General features: G+C 41.0%; 1 protein-coding gene across 1 annotated transcript in view; it reads right to left on the minus strand.

The window, feature by feature from the left end:
* The window catches only part of LOC126416075 (protein unc-80 homolog), a 1,008,688-nt gene that overhangs the window by 248,326 nt on the left and 741,052 nt on the right, over positions 1–19,310 (minus strand). The window contains exon 48 of the mRNA XM_050083557.1: positions 18,692–18,910. Coding sequence (XP_049939514.1) covers positions 18,692–18,910 — 219 coding nt within the window. The remainder of the gene's footprint in view (positions 1–18,691; positions 18,911–19,310) is intronic.

Here is a 19,310-nt window from a genome sequence, read left to right on the forward strand (position 1 = left end):
TGCACAGATTTATACATTACCTTCCAATTTCTTTCAGCTATTCTTTCCAATCAATTTCTTTCAGTTATTCAAGCAGCAGTTATTAATCAGTTTCCATTATTGCCCACCCACATATGTCACTATTCAACGGCAACCATTTAAAGGACAGTGCTAAGCGAAATATGAACAGACCTTTCAATTGCTGAGATAAAATTTTTTGAAATAAATGATTCATGATATATATTGTTACAAGAAAGTAATGAAACTTTCCTTGTATTTGTTACATGTCCATTAGATTAGGAATCGTAAAAAACATTGAAGGAGCAAATTAAATTCTGCCTATAAATGAGATGCGCCGTAAAGGTACACTGTATGTTTACATAGCCACAGATGGTGCTGTCTCTCTGGCGGTAGATAATGCCTTTTCCTTCCAACTACTATGCTTTACAGACAGTGCATTTCTACAGAAAAGACAAAAATTTGTACAAAGGCATGATTAAAGTGCATGATAAGTCATTCAAATTCTATAAGAATGTGGCAGATAATAATCAGGTTCATTAGTGAATACAGAGCTAAATCTACTTTAGTTGAAAATTACTGACACAGACAAATATTCATTTTTTAAAATAAAGTATTCATAATTTTATTAAAAATCATATACACTCAAGTCAAAGGAAATGGCCATTGTTGAAAATTCATTACAAACTGAAATATGACAAGGTGTCGGAAATCTGAACTTGGCAACAGATGAAGGTAACATGCCAACTTGTGAACTGGGCAATGGCAACCAAACCAATGAGGTTGGCACCACACTATCAAAAAATAATGACACTGGTAATATAACTAATTGTGATGTCACTTTTATGATGCTAAATGAGACAATTTCTCTGTTCTCAGTGGGAAACATTTTCTCATACTGTGGAACTGAAGGGTGCAACAGCAAAAATTCCTTTGATTACTTGCTCACCACATTGCAAATGCAAGAACAGGAAACAGTTCATAAAAACAATGTAAATACTAGTGAGACACACAATTTGATACAAATCACACAACAAATAACACAACAGTTTACAGAACAACAGGAATTTCAGGAAAATGTAACACAACAATTTAAGGGTATAGGACATTAGTTTACACAGCAAAATCAGGTATTTTATGATTTTAAGAATAGTATTTGTCAACAGTTCACTATACGCACTGAATTGTCTGATGAACAATCCGGGAAGATGATAAAGCTAGATAAACAACGAAAGCAAGAAATAATTACCATCATATCCTGCAATGTAAACAAGTTAATGGAAAGAGTACCATCCGTAGATGATAAACAAGGCAAATAGCAAGTGAATTACAAAACCTCAGTGCAGCATATTCCCAGACTCAGGAGATGCAATTCCAAGTGGATGCATCGATAAAAAATGTGATTAAAATAGATTTAAGTCTAAAGGAAACAGAGAAAAGGTTATGATGCAGTATTACCAAAACTACTGACATTCCAAAACAACATTTGACAGAAAACAAACCCAAGCCTTTACAGAAGTTAGACACTTTCACTGGTTACCCATAGTATGTCGATAGCCCGTCGAAGGAAAATAGCGATGGTTGCAGAATGCAACAACACTTGCCACAGCTGTACCTATCAAGCAAGCGCAATTGCCATGTGCTACGCCACAAGCGAACACAAACATGCCTGTCACTGACAGTGTGGCACGTTTGTCAACATTATCTGCAGATGAGGGATTACTTAGGTATCGACAATTTCCGGTATTTACCTCTGAAGGGAAAAGAACAAACTCCATGTTCTTTTATCAGAGCATTTTGAAATGTTTTACCTTATACCTGGACAGACACCCAGAAAATTAGATTCGTTGATGGATACACACAGGACAACATTCTGCTATGGACTAAGGACATGATGGAACATAGCCACTACTTTGAACACTTTGTGAGAGTTTTTCTGGATAAATATTGGTCTGAGGCCATACAAGAGAGGCTCAGACATGAACTATTCAACATAGCTCCATTCAATAGCAAACATGGAAGATTAAGGGGCTATTTTGAAACATATTTGAATAAAACCAGGTACTGGATGAACCTGGTATCTCAGGTAGACATGCTGAAAATTTTAAACAGCCATCTTCCAGCCCACATGAGAGAAAAACTCATTACCATTCCAGAACATGACACCGAATACTTTCTATCTGTACTGGACTCAATAGATTTTATGTACGAAGAGAGACCAGTCCAATTCAAGCCCATTAATACACAGATAGTGCCACAGAGATTTATGCACCAACAAGTGAACAACTGAATCGTAGTACAACACGGATGGGAACCTTACCCCACACAGACCTATGGTAAGATAACAGCAGTCACAGTGGCAATGGAGAAAGCCATAAATTCAAGGTTGGATATAAAAGAAATAGGCAAAAATTTAACAAAAATAACTACAAAGGGCAAGTAGCGTACAGCCAGCCTGTACAATATTTACAGACACAAGCTACTGGAAATAATCAGCCAATCACTTGGCAAACACAAAACAATACCAGACAGCCGAATAATCCACAGACAGTGAAATTTGGCCAGCAAAGTAATGCACATATGCTGAATAATGTGCAAAGGCAAAGAGAATTTCAGTCAAGAGCCTCACAGGATACTAATTGGCATAATCAAACACCAACAGTCTGTACAGTAGAAGTTACGCCTAACCAAAAGACAGATGTCACCGTGACACAGAAAAACTTGAAATGGTCATGGTAGGGCCCTGTTCTATGACCTTGGAGGAGAGAGGGGGCATGAGCTTGATCGACACTTGCTTTATCAGATACAATCATGGCAGTGATGTGAAAGATGATCTGTATCAAAGCAAAGAGGGTACACAAGAAAACTTGACAGAGGGCACAGTACAAGCTACTATTGAACTCAAAATATTTGACCTTGATGTACCCATTGTGCTTGACACAGGTGCAGAGGGCACAGTAAAAGCTACTATTAAACCCAAAATATTTGACCTTGATGTAACCACTGTGCATGACACAGGTGCTATGACTAATTTGATGTCACAGGTATTCTTTCAAGAACTGAAGAAATGTGGGCATATACCCACACTGCCAGTGAAAAACTGCATTGTTGCAAACCATCACTGGTCAGAAATAGAAAGAAGTCAAAATACAAGCCTTAATTCCCGACCAATTAGGACAGTTTTCTGCATGATGCAATTTTTTGATAGTAGAGAAATTAAGAGTTGGTCGTTTAATTGGTATGGATACATTAAGGGCATTCCAAGTACAAATTGATATAGGAAAGGCCAATGTCATTTTACTGTAAATAACCAATTATTTGCTGTAGATCTAATCAGGGGAAGTACTAATAGATGTAAAACTGAAGTTACTCATGACTTTGAGGTTCAATTGGTAAATCTCAGAGTTATGTTTGTCAGTACATACCATAACAAGTAGTCGGCAGCAGAAGAGGTAAATGTCGATACAATATACACAAAGGTAAATGAATCGAAGTGCTTGTCTCAAGAACAGCAAGTGGAACTTAGGGAACTGATACTTGCTTATATACATGTATTTGAAAAAAGACCAAGTATCATAAAGGATTTTGTGTACAAAATGGAATTATATCCACATGAAACTTTTTGTTCTACTTCATACCCTATACCATGGACAAAGAGGGAAGCAGTAAGAAAAGAGATTAACAGGATGCTTGAATGGGACATAATACAGCTGTCATTTTCCACTTATTGTAGTCCTGTTTTGGCCATGAGTAAGCCATATGGCAAGGTGCACTAGGTTCTTGATGCACTTAACATTAATAAGATTATTGTACCTGTCTGAATATGTCCAGACTCTTTAGAGGAACAGCTTATGAGATTCCATGATGCTAAATTTCTTACTATAATTGATCTCTGGCCCTCATATTGGCAAATAAAACTACACGAAGAAAGTCGGAAGTATACCACCTTCATAAGTGGGGGCAAGAGCTTTGATTTTCAAGTATTACCATTTGAACTGAACATAAGTGCAGGCGTTTTTATCTCTGCACTGGACAAAGTGCTAGGGCCCAAACTTTTGAGTAAGGTAACAGTATATGAGGACAACCTTTTAGACACCACACCTACTTGGGTAGAACACTTAAGATTAACTGAACAAGTACTGAGCTGCTTTTTTGAATATGGATTAACAGCAAATCCCAAGAAATCTAATTTTGGACAAGAAAAGGTAAAATTTTTAGGACACATATGTCTTTGGAAGGCATACTGCCAGATCCTAAAAAACATTATGCCATTAGGAACTGTTCTATTCCTCAAAACAAGAGGCAATTAAAGGCACACTTGGGCCTAGTCTGATTTTTCAGGAAATTCACCCCTAACCAACTTATGAACAGTGATGCTTTACTCAATCTTCTCCAGGGGATAAGCAATGTCAAAACAATTTAAAGAACATCAAGCAAGCCTTATTAAATGCTAATATTTTATCTCAACAAGACATGAAGAAGGATTTTTGTTTATACACTGACCTGTCTTGTCAAAGTATACGTGCATGCCTTTTTCAAATGGTAGAAGAAGAGAGAAAACTTATCCCTAAAGTATTTAGCTTCACCAGTCGCACCTTCTCTGAAGCTGAGTGTTCAAATTCAGTTACGGAGTTGGAGGGTTTGGTTGTAATTAGGTCCTTTAAAAAGTTTGAATATTTCCTTTGGGGTAAACACACAAAAGTATACTGTGACCATCAGTCCCTATCAGTTTTGTTAACTTGTAAATTGCTACACCAATGGATAGCCAGGTGGTGTATGTAGCTTCAAGAATCCGATTTGGAAACAGTGTACATGAAAGGAAACCAGAACATAATAGCTGATGCTCTTTCTCAATTACCACAAGGCTAAGAGGAATTGGACAGTCTTTTTGAGGTGAAATAAGAGCTATGTTCAAGGAAGACAAAACACTCCAACCATACTACATCCAAATGTGTAAACACCTGGAGCAACTACAGCAGGGAGACACATGCTGGAGTAAAGTAAGAGCGAAACGTAAGCAAAATGGTGATGAAAAGTTAAAAAGGTTTTTTACTATTTAAAAAGTTGTTCTGTTCCATAAGAACCATCCTGAACAAGAACAATGGTGCATGTGTTTGACAGAGGAATATGTGGATGTTCTGATCTTATACATACACAATACTTGGGGCCATTGTGCCATTGCAAAATGCATTGACAAAATAGGTAAATATTGTTATTTCCGCAACCTTAGATGAAGTGTACTACAGGTAGCACGAAAAGTTACTATCTGCCAGAAAGCAAAACAGTCTAACAACTCCAAACAGATAGAACTACATCCCATTGTGGCTAAAAAACCTCTAGAAAAGGTATCATTGGATGTGGCTGGACCCTATCCCAGAGGTACGGGGGGAGTAAGGTACACAGTAGGTCTGTATGATATTTTCAGTAAATACGTAAAACTGTATGCTGTACAGAGCATTACAGCCAGTTCAATTATAAGACGAATCAAACTTGCAAGAGCAGGAAAACCAGAAGTCATGTCAACATATAAAGCCTCATATTTTGTTGGATGTAAATGAAAAAGAGTTTTTAGATTCCAACCTAATCAAACATATTTTAGTATCCAAATTTCATCCCAAAGTATCCCCCATAGAAAGGTTGTTTAAGGAATTCAACACGTTTGTGAGGACCTGTATACCTCGTAAACATACCAAGTGGATTGAATATGTCACTCCCTTCTTATGAGTTGTTAACAACTTTCCTCATACATCAACTGGATTTACACAAAATGAGCTGATGTTCAATTGCAAACTAGTAGACGAGTAACAGAAACCTTCACCCAAGATACCAATACATGAATTAGCACTGGATGATAAAATACGACAAGCAGTAATCAACGAAACATGGGCTAAAGATTGGAAGGGAATTTATGACAGAAAGCTGAAATGTACAATACAGTTTTATACAGGACAAAAGGTGTTACTTAGAACACATCCCAAAAGTGGCAATTACTATACACTGGACAATACATAATTACTAAAATCCCCTACCTGGGAGCATACAAATTGGAACACATGAACATGGGTAAAGACAAGGACCTTTACCCACACAAAGATTTGAGAACATTTATATACTGAAGAAGGGCTGTATACCCTCTACGTTGTATATATGTATAATAATATTAGATTTAGGATGCTGGAAAGTTACATTCCAGAATTTATGTCATTAGAAATAAGGAAAATTTTTGTTTGTGGTTTTTCTTATATGTCAAGTGTGTGAACAATAAGATGATTGGCTGTAAAAAGGAAGAATTTTACTTTTATGTGTCTAGAGACAATGATATTCTAAATACCACACTTTGCCTTGTGTGTAGCCCAGTTGTAAACAAATAAACGAACTTGTGAAATGCACATTAGCATGCAATGCAATACACAACTGGTATCAGAGTGATGCAGTGCATGTGCATTGAGGAGCCAGCTAGTTAATGAACTGCAAGTGCGTGAGCTCCAGACAGATACAACTGGGAGTGTTGGAGTGCCCAAAACAAACAAACCTGATGAGCTAGAGCCTGCAAATGCATTTGTAAGGCTTACTGAATAAACAGGGACATAGAAAATTAAGGGAGAGTCTATACTACCCCCCCTATGACTATCTATACAATACGCACATACAAAGATAAGTAAGGGATTATATACATGGGAAAGGAGTGATAAACTATGAGATATTTACTTAAGCTACGCTACTATATACATTATATCCATGTACATACAATATTTACAAATTTAAGTATTGAAAGTGTACACACTAATTATACTTGATGGACCAGAAAAGTACATTATAAGTGGCAAACTGAATAAGAGGTCGCACCATGCCTATAATACAATTTATCTTTCAGATTTATGAGGAAAGTAGAGACACACACAAATGACATTACATAATTTTTGTGATAGCACGACTGCACACTGAAATGAATGAATACATAGTTGAATATATGAAAAAGGTATTAGTAGCCATCAAGCCACTATACACTTATCTCTGAAGATTTAGTTTTAAGTTAGTATTATGCTTAAAAACAAACTGAAAAAACATACAAAACCTGGCTACAATGTGTCAACTGTGAATGTGATAAAACAATGTGTGTGTGTGTATGATTAATTAAAAATGGAACTACTTCACGTAACACGAATTTTCTGTGCTCGACTTATATATGTATGTGTCAAAAGAAGCTGACATGCCCATATAAATTGATAACCATTCAGGATAACTCCAATGGCCAAAAATAAAGGCTATGCTCATACCAGCCAAGATTATCAATGCCCAAAAAGGAAAATAAGCTCAGACACTGTGCATCTGCATATGACGTCAGTGCACAGTGGGGGCCAATTATGTTGAATCACTTTTTTTTCCCATTCTTTTCTTTTTATTCATGTAAGCTAACAATGCCTAAGAAGGGTGTATACGTGCTATTCAGAGCATAGGACATGTGACGTACTCAGCCAATAGCAACATCACTGTTAAGTAGCACAAACATACACCTAAGAAAAATTAATGCTTTAAATTAATATACATAGTGTTTCTACAAGAAAAGAAAAGTTTCACATATAATATTGATCTCGAAGATTAATAAGCTGCAATAGAAGCTAAGCTTTCAAATTTTTTTATGTTGATTTTTTTTGCACGTTTTGCACTTTAAGATACATCACACAAATGTGCCCGTAAAACTTTTAACAATGACATAAATTTCTTATCTTCCGGACTCATAATTATTCTAAATGGTCGTCCTCAAAGAGTTGATTTTTAAATGAGAGTCAAACACTCTGTGATTTAAGAAATCCATCGTGCATTCTCGAACCACCTGCTAGGTGGTAGCCTTTAAATCGGCCGCGGTCCGTTAGCATACGTCGGACCCGCGTGTCACCACTGTCAGTGATTGCAGACCGAGCGCTGCCACACGGCAGGTCTAGAGAGAATTCCTAGCACTCTCCCCAGTTGTACAGCAGACTTTGCTAGCGATGCTACACTGACAAATACGCTCTCATTTGCCGAGACGATAGTTAGCATAGCCTTCAGCTACGTCATTTGATACGACCTAGCAAGGCGCCATAGCATTTGATATTTATCTTGAAACATGTACAGTCAAGAGAGACGTTCTACAATTATGGATTAAAGTTAAGTATTACAGCAACTGCGTCCGTTTTTTCTAAGTTCTCATTTCCTTGTAATGTTCCAGACCTCACGCCAGCCTGCGTGAGTTTAAAAGCGTGCATTTCGGCCTCCTCTAGCAACACGGTGTTGGCTCTTCTGCCAACACTTCAAATTTATTTTGAAGGTAATGCTTTTCAAACAACAGTTCACAATATTTTCCTGCAACCTATTTAATAGGTTCGTTTCTGCAATTGCCAAAGAGTCAGATAACACAGGTGTTACCACGCTTGCGCAGCTACGATGACGCAGGAAGCCCATATGTTCATATGTGTAAAACATTAAAAGATCTTATAATATGTCATACAAGAAACAAGACATTCGAGGGTACCCAAGAGCAACAGAATTTCATGAACCATACTAAAATTCGTCTTAATTGCACATTCGTAAGTCCAGATTTGGATGTAAATTTTCTTGTAGTACCAGTACTGTATTTTCTCATGTTTGGGTCTTTATTATGGCATAGTGCCATAGGTGCCAGATGAAAATATGCACTTGAAATGCACTGAATAGTTGAAACTAGCCAATAGTGCAGAATTAAACACTTTGTTCGAATAAATTGACTGCCTCAGTGGGAAAGATTAATCAAAGCCAAATTTCTTCAGCAAACTGACAAAAATAACTTCATTGTTCTGCAGCATTTGGTTTGGTGACTCCCCCCCCCCCCCCCTTCCCCCTCCTCCCTGAAATTGCCGCCCGGGCCAGATCCCTGGTTTGCCCACTGCCCCCTTGATCTGGCCTGTTGCCCATACGTGAATCTGGCAGCTTAGGCACACCAGTAGCACCTGGCTGCTTGCTGCTATTGCTTATACAGCTAACTGCCACACTTCTGTAGCCAAAAGCAGGGGAAGATATTACTCATATGCAACTCTACAGCGCATGCACATGAGCTTGCTTGCAACTGCTCAAACGAATCTACTGTAAGCAGTTGTAACGTCATGCTCATTGGAGGCAATTTGTTGTTATGAAGCATTGCATAGACTTCCTAAGGCCTTTGGCACAATTCGCTGTTGGCAGATGCTTGTAGGAGCACTGTGTTTTTTTATTGTACGGGGTGTTCAAAAAGTCTCTCCGCTGTGCAGTATGATTGTTAGCCAGGCGTATGTCGCAGTGAATATACCGTAATGAAACTAAGTGAAATACAAGTTATTAATTTATTGAATATTCATTTTTACTTACAAATTTTCACATTAAATGGTGAAAGTGTTCCCCCTGTTGTTGAATACACAATTCAATTCGTCTAATCATGTTTCCAAACACAAGCTGTAACATTCTTCTGTAACATAAGCAGTGAAAGTGGATATTGCAGTTTTCAATTCATCGATGGATTTTGGATGGTTTTTATAGACAGTTGCTTTCACTGCACCCCAGAAGAAAAAGTCAAGTGGTGTTAGGTCAGGTGATCATGGAAACCAAAGTCCCTGTGAAATTATGCAATCACCAAAAACATCAGCAAGCAATGACACTGAAATGTGAACTGTATGAGCGGTTGCACAATCTTGTTGAAACTAACCGTTCAGTATTTCACTTAACACAAGTTCTCCTATGAATGGGTACAGAATATCACTGCAGTATCATTGTGCATTTATTGTTTCGTTGATAAACCCAGGCAGGCAAACAATCATACGGCACTGTGGAGAGAATTTTTGAACACCCCATATATGGCACATTTCGTTTGCAAATGAAGTTTTATTTTCGTTTTTTTTTCTTTTTTTTTCTCTCACTCATGTTTTATTGCTCCTGTATTATTCTGCAGCAGCAAGATACAGTAGCATCCTTTGTTAGGATATTGGTTATTACCAGTTTAAGTTGCAAAAATTTAACTGAAAACTAAAACAATAAAAAATTCCCAGAATTCTAGAAAATTTCTGGGGTTTTCCCAGTTTTCTCCCGAATGAAAAAATTCCAGGGTTTTTTCTGGATCTCCCAGGTCATATACACCCTGCTAAGGTAAATTAATGAGTTGTTTGTGGCAAAGATAATGTTTTGATACATCTGCATCCAAAAAAAGAAGACATACGCTCTCCAGTTTATTAATTTCATGTATCTTCACCTGTTTGTTTCTATAAGTGGTAGTGTATTAACATGATTCACATTGTCTGTTGCACTTCACATAGTGTAGACCGGGAACTGTCTGCTAGGCATGCCCGATGTGAAACTGACTGGGCACGGCCCGTGCTGCCTGAGTTGTTGTTGTTCCACCAGCAGAGGGCGCAGCCAAATTCTCGCGTGCCCTCCGGTGGACAGGACTTTACTTGCAGCAACTACTGTCTGTGACGCACCGTGCCGATGTGCACCTCCCGCGATCTTTCTGGTAGCTACTGCACTCCTCCTCCTTCGGGGGGTGAAGCCACTGTGAACCACTGTGTCGGAAGGTGGAGCATCGTGCAGTGGCGATGACCTCCACGTCCATTGGAATGCTGGAGTCAGTGGGATCTGCCAACCCTCGAGCCGGAACCTTTGAATATAGTTGGAATTGACCAACGCGAAGAGGCCCCTGTTGTCTCACCACCGGAGCCCGGGACAGAATGGGTAACAAGCTGTCGAACTCCGGATCCCGTTCCACCTCGGGAGGGGCAAGACCCAGTGGCGGGGACGATGGGGAAGGCATGACAACATGTGAACCAGCCTCCAGAGAAACCAGACCTGCGAGAGGGCCGGCTCATCCAGGGAATCTCTAGCGATGGCGATGCCGGTGCTGGAGCTACGGGAGGCCTCCAAGGCTGAGAACCATCGCATCGCAGTGTGGTGGTGTCACAGGTGGGAGGGGCGGTAGGGTCCCCTGAGAAAACAACACGGGTGCCAGCAATGGGGAAGCCGGTGCCTGAGGGGTCAGAGGGTGGGTGCCCAAACGTGGACATAGCTGATTTTGGTGACGACGTACCTCCCGGTCCCCCGCCTGCAAGGTATAGAGCCGGCGGCCATTGCAGTGCAGGACCACTGCCGGTATCCAATGTGGATTGCGACTAAACCCACGTGCCCAGACCGACATATCCCGTGGAAAGCCGGGTTCCCCATTTTGCGAAGACTGGTGAGGACCAGGCTGGAGGAGGTGCAGCAGAGTCCTAGGTTGGCGCCCGTGGAGGAGCTCTGTGGGGCTGCGTTTTCCTATCGTTGTGGTCCGGTATGCCATCAGGAAAAACGTCAATGCCTCCTCCGCAGGAAATTCATGCACATACTTTTTCATCTGCGTCTTAAATGTGCACACCATGCGCTCGGCTTCCCTATTTGATTGTGGATGAAAGGGGGGAGCGCAAACGTGCCGAATACTGAAGCGCCTACAAAAATCATGGAAGATCTGCGAAATAAACTGAGGTGCATTGTCCGATACCAGGGTGATTGGCAGACCTTCCACAGAAAAAGATTTTTGCGAGTGCCTGGATTGCAACTTCTGAAGTGGTTGAGGAGCAGTGAACCACATAGGGGAATCGGGAATAAGCATCAATGACAATGAGCCAAAAGCCATTGAGAAACGGGCCTGCAAAATCATTGTGAACACGTTCCCATGCCTGGGTTGCAGGCGGCCATGAAGAGAACGCTGACCTGGGAGATGCCTGTTGGCTCGCACACTGGGAACCTTCGCAGACTTGCAGGAACAACCACACGAGGAGCTGTATCATCGGTAGCCAGAAGGAGAACTCCTTCCAAGACTGAGTGGTGGTCTCGTAGAACAAAATAATTACGAAGAGGGTCCGAGGCACGGCCTGGAGGTCGGTATGACCACCCCTGCTGAACGAGGTGAACTACTTGCCGGAGAACTGGGACAGCTGCCATTTCCCTGGCAACTCTAGAACTAGTGATCGGGAAGCCATCAACTGCTTGGCGGGACGCCCCATCCAAATGAAAACACATAATCTCCCAATCTAACTTAGGATCCAGGCCCACCGGAAGACGGGAAAGAGCGTCGGCGTTGGCATGCTGTCTGGTAGGGCGGAAATCAATGACATAATGGTACTTAGAGAGGAACAAGGCCCAGCACTGAAGTCTGTGGGCAGCCCTATTCGGAATCTGAGAGGTGGGGCCAAATAATGATATTAATGGCTTATGGTCAGTGATTAACTGAAACTTTGTGCCATATAAGAAAGGGTGAAACTTGGTAACAGCGTAGACAATGGCCAAAGCCTCTTTTTCCACCTGGGAGTAATGGGCCTGCGTGGGACTAAGAGTTTTAGACGCAAATGCCAGTGGCTTCTCGGAGCCATCTGCGTTGCGATGGGCCAGGACCGCCCACACCCCATACTGCGAAGCATCTGTAGCCAGGACAAATGGCTTATTGGGGTCAAAAGTAGCCAAACAAGGCGATGACGTGAGGAGGCCCTTCAACGAGGTGAACGCTCACTCGCATCCAGGTGACGAAGCAAAAGGAACACCCTTGCGCAGAAGGCAGTACAGAGGGCAGGCTATGGTGGAAGCCCTGGGAATGAACCGGTGGCAATAGGCAATCTTGCCTAAAAAAGCTTGTGACTCCTTCAGCGAAGTTGGCCGCAGAAGGTCGACGATACCTTGGCCCAAACTTCCTAGCGGCTGGACGCCGTGCCGAGAGATGGTGTAGCTCACATACTCAATGGACGGTTGGAAGAAGTTCAACTTATGCAGGTTGCAATGCAGGCCCATGGATGAATTTGAGAAAGAGGGTTTGAAGGTTGTGCAAGTGTTCCTTCGTGCTGCGACAATTATGTCGTCCAGGTAATTAATACAATGAGGGATTGTCGACATGACGTGCTCAAGACAATGCTGAAATATTGCCAGGACACTGGATATTCTGAAAGCCAACCGCTTATATTGGTAAAGGCCAAACGGGGTGTTGACGACCACCAGTCGTTTGGAGTCCTCATCAAGTGGTATCTGATGATAAGACTCCAAATAATCGATTTTCGAAAAATATTGGCCTCCCGCCACATCGGAGAACAATTCATCAGAACGAGGCAAGGGATAGGTGTCCACCACCAATTGGGAGTTAATGGTGGCCTTGAAATCGCCACAAAGGCGTAATTTTCCGAGGGTTTCCTGACAATAACGAGGGGCGAAGCCCACTCACTAGAAGAAATAGGAAGAACGACCCCGAGGGCTGTCAGCCGGTCTAGCTCTGCTTTTACCTGGGGGCAGAGGGCCAAGAGGATCTTCCTGGCGCGTAGAAAATGAGCGCGAGCCGATGCCTTCAACATTAAGTGAGCTTCAAAGTCTGAAACACGCCCCAGGCTCTCCTCAAAGATATCCTTAAAGTCAGAGGTCAAAGATTCCAATGATTGATAGGGAAAGTCTTCGGAGACCAACTGTATGGTGTCTGCAATAGAAAAACCGAAAGCTTGAAAGGCATCCAATCCGAAAAGGTTAGCGGAGCTCGCATCACTGACAACAATAAAAGTAAGAGGCCGAGTGACTGGTTTGTAAGTAACGTCGGTAGTGAATTGATCAAGTAGAGGTATGAACTGTTTACCATTACCATGGAGGCGGTGGTGACCCAAGGTCGGAGTAAGTTTGTGCATTCAACAAGGAAATTGCCGCACCTGTATCTACTTGCAGTTGTAGTCGGCGCGACCAAACCGACACCTCGATAAAAAGTTTGTGTGCCGATGCGTCTGGAGCCTAGCTCGATGAAACTTCCTGAATGTCAACGTCCATGTCCTCTGTAGCTGCTTCCTTTGATTTTTTAGAGGCTGAGCGGCAAACTTTAGCAATGCGTCCTTTTTTATTACATTTGTGACAAACGGCCCAACGCTGGGGGCACTCTGACCGATCATGATGTATACAGCACGACCCACAGGACGGTAACAGGGGCCAGCAGCCGGAACTCTGTGTACGCGCCGAGCGGGAGCAGCCATAACGGCCGGATTGTACCGCTCGCACATCGTCCACCCTGGTCGCATTGGATGCGGCCGCGCCGCCCTGAACCGCCGCAACGTCACACGACGCTTCCAACTGTTGACCTGCGGCATGAGAGACTTCATACGATTGAGCAATGGACAGGACTTCCTCGAGGGAAGGGTCTTCTAACTGCAGGGCCCATTGCTGGACCTCCCTATAAAGGGCCGAACGAACAATGACGTCTCGCACCATAACGTGGGCATACGACTCTGACGACTGCTCCGTGACAAAATGACACTTGCAACTAAGACCGTGCAGGGTAGTGGCCCAGGCCCGGTAAGACTGATGTGGCTGTTTCTTGCATTTATAGAACTCGACCCTAGCCGCCACAAAATGCGTGCAGCTGCGATAATATGAAGACAGCAATGAACACAATGCGTCAAAAGACAAGGACAAGGGTTCCTGCAACGGCGCTAGCTGCCACAAAACTTGATACAGTGAGGGAGATATCCAAGATAAGAAAGGAGCACAACATACCTCCGCATCGGCAACATGAAATGCCTGGAAATGCTGCTGAAGGCGATGTTCATATGCATCCCAATCCTCTGCCGTTTCGTCATATGGGGGAAAGGGAGGAGGGAACGGCGCTGGAGCAGACTGTGGGGAGAGCAACGCCGGAAGCGCCTGTTTCATAGTTGCATGAGCTCCATGCTGTGGATAAGCTGCGAAACCATAACAATGACACAACACGCGAAAGAATGATCCTACACGTCGCCAATTGTGTGTCAACATGATTCACGTTGTCCGTCGCACTTCACATAGTGTAGACCGGGAACTGTCTGCTAGGCATGCCAGATGTGAAACTGACTGGACACGGCCCGTGCTGCCCGAGTTGTTGTTGTTCCGCCGGCAGAGGGTGCGGCCGAATTCTCACGTGCCCTCTGGTGGACGGGACTTTACTTATGGCAACTACTGTCCGTGACGCGCCATGCCGATGTGCGCCTCCCGCGATCTTTCTGGTGGCTACTGCAGGTAGCGTGCAGACATATCCTTGGATCAGTTGTACCAGCATTGTTAAAAAGTGTGTATCTCAACTGTACATAAAAGTCTGTTCATCATTTCACCCACCACCGAGATCCAGCATCGGGAGGGTCGGAGCAGACATGAGGAATTTGCATGAGCAGTGGAGGAGCAATCTTGCATTGGCATTGTTATAATCAGGACTACGCACAATGGAATTAATGTGTAGCAGTACATAATGCAAATTATGAATACTGACCTTGAATTTATTGATACTGAAGGTCTGTTGATATGGGTATCACCCAGGATATGTGTACAGATTTAAAAATTACCTTCCAATTTCCTACAACTATTCTTTCCAATCAAATTTTTAAGTTATTCAAGCAGCTATTATTAATCAGTTTCCGTTATTTGCCCACCCACATATGACACTATTCAACAGGTTAGGCACAGCCGTCATAGCAAGATATATAATGTTATTTCTGCATGACTCTCTACATATAAATTAAAGTGCCCCAATGCTTCTTCTGTCTGTATGTGAAGGCTAATCTCTGCAACTACTGTAGAAGCTTTGACACAGTTTTCACTAACAGATAGACTGACTCACAAGGAAGATTTGTGTATATAATTTATATATATTTTGTGCAAATTGACTTAACTATGATGAATTAAATTCCTCTCTTGCATTTTTCTGTCTGTAGGTGAAGACTAATCTCAGGCACCATTGTAGTGATTTTAATATGGTTTTCACCAATAGATAGACTGATTCATGAGGAATGTGTATATATAACTTATAACTATTTCCTGCAAACTGGCTGAGCTATGATGATATCTGCTAGCTACGTTGTGCCTCACAAGAAATTTCCTGGGTTGTGCTGCTTAAACTGTTTAAGTTATGAATTAGGAGTTAATATTCAGTAGCTTTTCTAAATTGAATCATCTCTCTACACATTGGTAGCTGACCTCTTCTTACCTGCATATACAAGCCGTAGCATAGTGCTTAAATAAGATTTGAGTAAATGGAGTTATCTATCTCCAATGTCATAATTTTCTAATTTTTTATCATTATGTTGTGTGACATTGAGTCAAGTGCTTTGCTCAAATCACTAACTGCTCCATACATACATAAACTATTTCCATAAGCTTCATAAATATTATTCACTGACCATTTAACACAATCTGGAAAAATTCCTTCATTCAGTATCTGTCTGACAGTGAGAGAAGTGGCATTTTGATTTTCTTTGCTATATACTTTCTGATGAAATAACTGGTACCGTGGTAAACAAATTAACAGTGTAGGGACCTGGATCAAAGTTAGCTACAAATAAGTTGTAGTGGTGAAATAACAGAAGTTCTCAGGGATGAAATTATGGGTCTGCATTAATGTAATAACTTTCAAACCATATTCTTCTGTTTATATCAGGAAGGTTGTACAAGAGAACTGATAAAAGGTCAAGTACATTCCTGTATGTTCCAAGATGCCAAGTGCAATGTGAAAGGTAGGAGCTAAGTCTCATTATTGGCCAAAATTAAGCACCTGGAAAATGAATTAAAGGCAGACTGGCAGCATGGAAAGATAGCGCAGGAAAGTCAGATGGTTCTGATCAATATTAAATTCAGAATGAGAAGAGGAGTTGAGACAGTGATTATGGGTAAGTGAACATGTTCTTTCATAGGAGTGACAGTTGACTAGGTCATGTGAGGTAATGTCCCCACCACATGTTATCACTAGGTTTGTAGTTAACATACTTTTTGTCCCACAAAGCCATACTGCCATACCTTTCCTAGTCTGAAACTCAATAAAATTTATGAAACACAGTGACAAATGAAACTTACATAAACATGGGAGTGAGGGTGACTACTTACTGCCAAAGACCCTTAATATCAGTTAACATCACAGTAATGAGATATGCCATAATGAAACAAATATCAAACTATTTGTAGTATCAGCAGGAAAACTTAGTTGAGAAAACTGATAAATTAACATCCATGGAAAGTGTCTGGCTTACTTCCATAAAGCAAAATTCCAAGTACTACCACCAGAAACATTTAAAAGTTGAAAATAAAAATAACTATTCCTAGCTTTTAGAATTCCTCATGGAGAAAAGAAGGTTATATTGGGGATGGTCAGAAGAGATGAGCCACTCATGCAGAAAACACTGTGAGTGGGATCCACCTGTTGTGAGGGCAAGAGGAGACAAAGATGAAGGGTGGGTATCAGAAAGACTAGCTTGTCAAAGATAGTACATTTATAAGCATGATGCCAGCCAGCTTCAGTTCAGAGATGATATAAGGTACAGAGAGAGAAGTAAAAAGGGTTTAAAGATAACTGGAAATGAAAAGCATATTAAATATTGTAATTATGACAGGAAGAGAGAGAGAGAGAGAGAGAGAGAGAGAGAGAGAGAGAGAGAGAGAGAAGGAGCAAGGGTAAATCATAAATGACATTCTACTTTGGAAAAAGGAGAGAGGTGAGTGAGGTGCTGTTAATGGAAGTTAAGACCAGGAAGATGATGTGTTATGAAGATTGGTGGAAAACAAGTTTCTGTTTCTGAAGTTAGTATTAAATGGGAGGATCCAAATGGTTACTGTGATGTAGCTGGCATTCAGGTCCTATGAGTCATGTAGAGCTTGCTGAACAATTAGATACTAGGTGTGTCCCAAGTGGACAGTTCTTTTGTGTCTATTTCGTATACATATACAATTTAGTGGAGGTTATTCCCACGTAAAAAAACATCCAGTTAACTCATAGTGTTGGTAAGGAACATGTTGGGTTTCACATGCTGCTTCATCTTTGGTGTTGTTTGATTTACCATTGCTGGAGCTGGAGTAAGGGTCTGTGTGTGGGTGTATGGGGCAGGTTTTACAGTGGGTTCATTTCATTATTTACTAAATTACTTTTTTATCTTTACCTGCCCCCTTCCTCTTCCCATTAACTCTGGGTCCTTAACTGTATTATTCCTTCAATTTTTCATTTCACTTCCTCTTTTAGCTATTTTTACTACTAATTTCTCACCTTCTATCATCTCTGAACTGAAGTTGGCACATTGCTTAACAATGTATTATGTTTGACCTACTTCTTGTGATGCAGTCTTCTTCAACAATGTCTGATCTTGTCCTTGCAACCAACGGGACCCTCTCAACAAAATTTGACAGTATAAAGCATGTTGCATAAGATACTGGACAAAATTTTTGATACTATACCAAACATAAATTTGCATGAACTGCCTTAGTTTTGGCAGGACAAATTATTTCACAATAAATTGATAAACAACGGTATGATGTTACTTCTGCAATATCATCTTAAAATTATGGTAGCAATATCCCAATTCCTCAGCACAACACTAGACATTCTAGCAACACAGAGGAAAGATTACGATTTTCATGCAATACGCTTAAAAATTCAGTTTACTGAAATGTCTATTTTAATATAGCATACGTTCAGCATTTAAATCTGACATGACATGTACTATAGAATGTCATTTAGTTTGATCCTATTGACTACAGTGCTAAAACAGTTGAAAAATGGCTCAAATGGCACTTCATTTGATGTTACGTCACACAAACTTAATGATGGACTATAGCACCAAATGCAAAACGTTTTCTTACTACTCAGACATTGAGACGCCTGGTAATTTAAGGATATGAAGAATAACTTAAGGTTTTGGACTTAATTTTAAGAACTTACAAGCATCTGATGGCCACGAACGGAGTCTGCAGCATATGCTATTACCATCACACACAAAGAAATGCAGTCCAAAACTGTGACCATTTCATTTTCATCATGGTAGCAGAAGTCAATAGCTTTTAAGGGTTGCTCCTCTTTCACAAGCTCTGCAATACTTAGTGGATCTGGTGATGGAGTTTCCAAACTAAGAAGAAGATTGAAGAGGCAGCTTGATGGAACCTGTTAGTAGAGGCAAAAAAATAGTACTTAAAATAACATGTCAAATCAGTGATAGGAAAAAAAAGGATAGTGCATCACACAACATTTAAACAACATTTGAAATATAACAGGGAATAAATGGAATCCATCATGTATCTCATTCTCTAATGTCTCCTTCAGGCACCTGAGTAAACTAGACCATTGCTCATACCAAAGTTGAATGGGCCTTAATAGTTTTCTTGCTGAACTAGCATTGCAGGGGGAATCAAAGGGAGCTGGCAAACAGAAACTTTCCAGCAAACTGTGGTGTAACTCAGTAGCTCAACTGTTAATAATGTTGCTCATAGAACTTCAGTTTGCAGTTCAGCCCGCATTTTATTCTTATTGAAAGATTCATGGTTGGCAATGCATCAATTCCTGT

Source organism: Schistocerca serialis, chromosome 8, assembly GCF_023864345.2.
Source record: "Schistocerca serialis cubense isolate TAMUIC-IGC-003099 chromosome 8, iqSchSeri2.2, whole genome shotgun sequence".
NCBI classification, from domain to species: Eukaryota; Metazoa; Arthropoda; class Insecta; order Orthoptera; family Acrididae; genus Schistocerca; species Schistocerca serialis.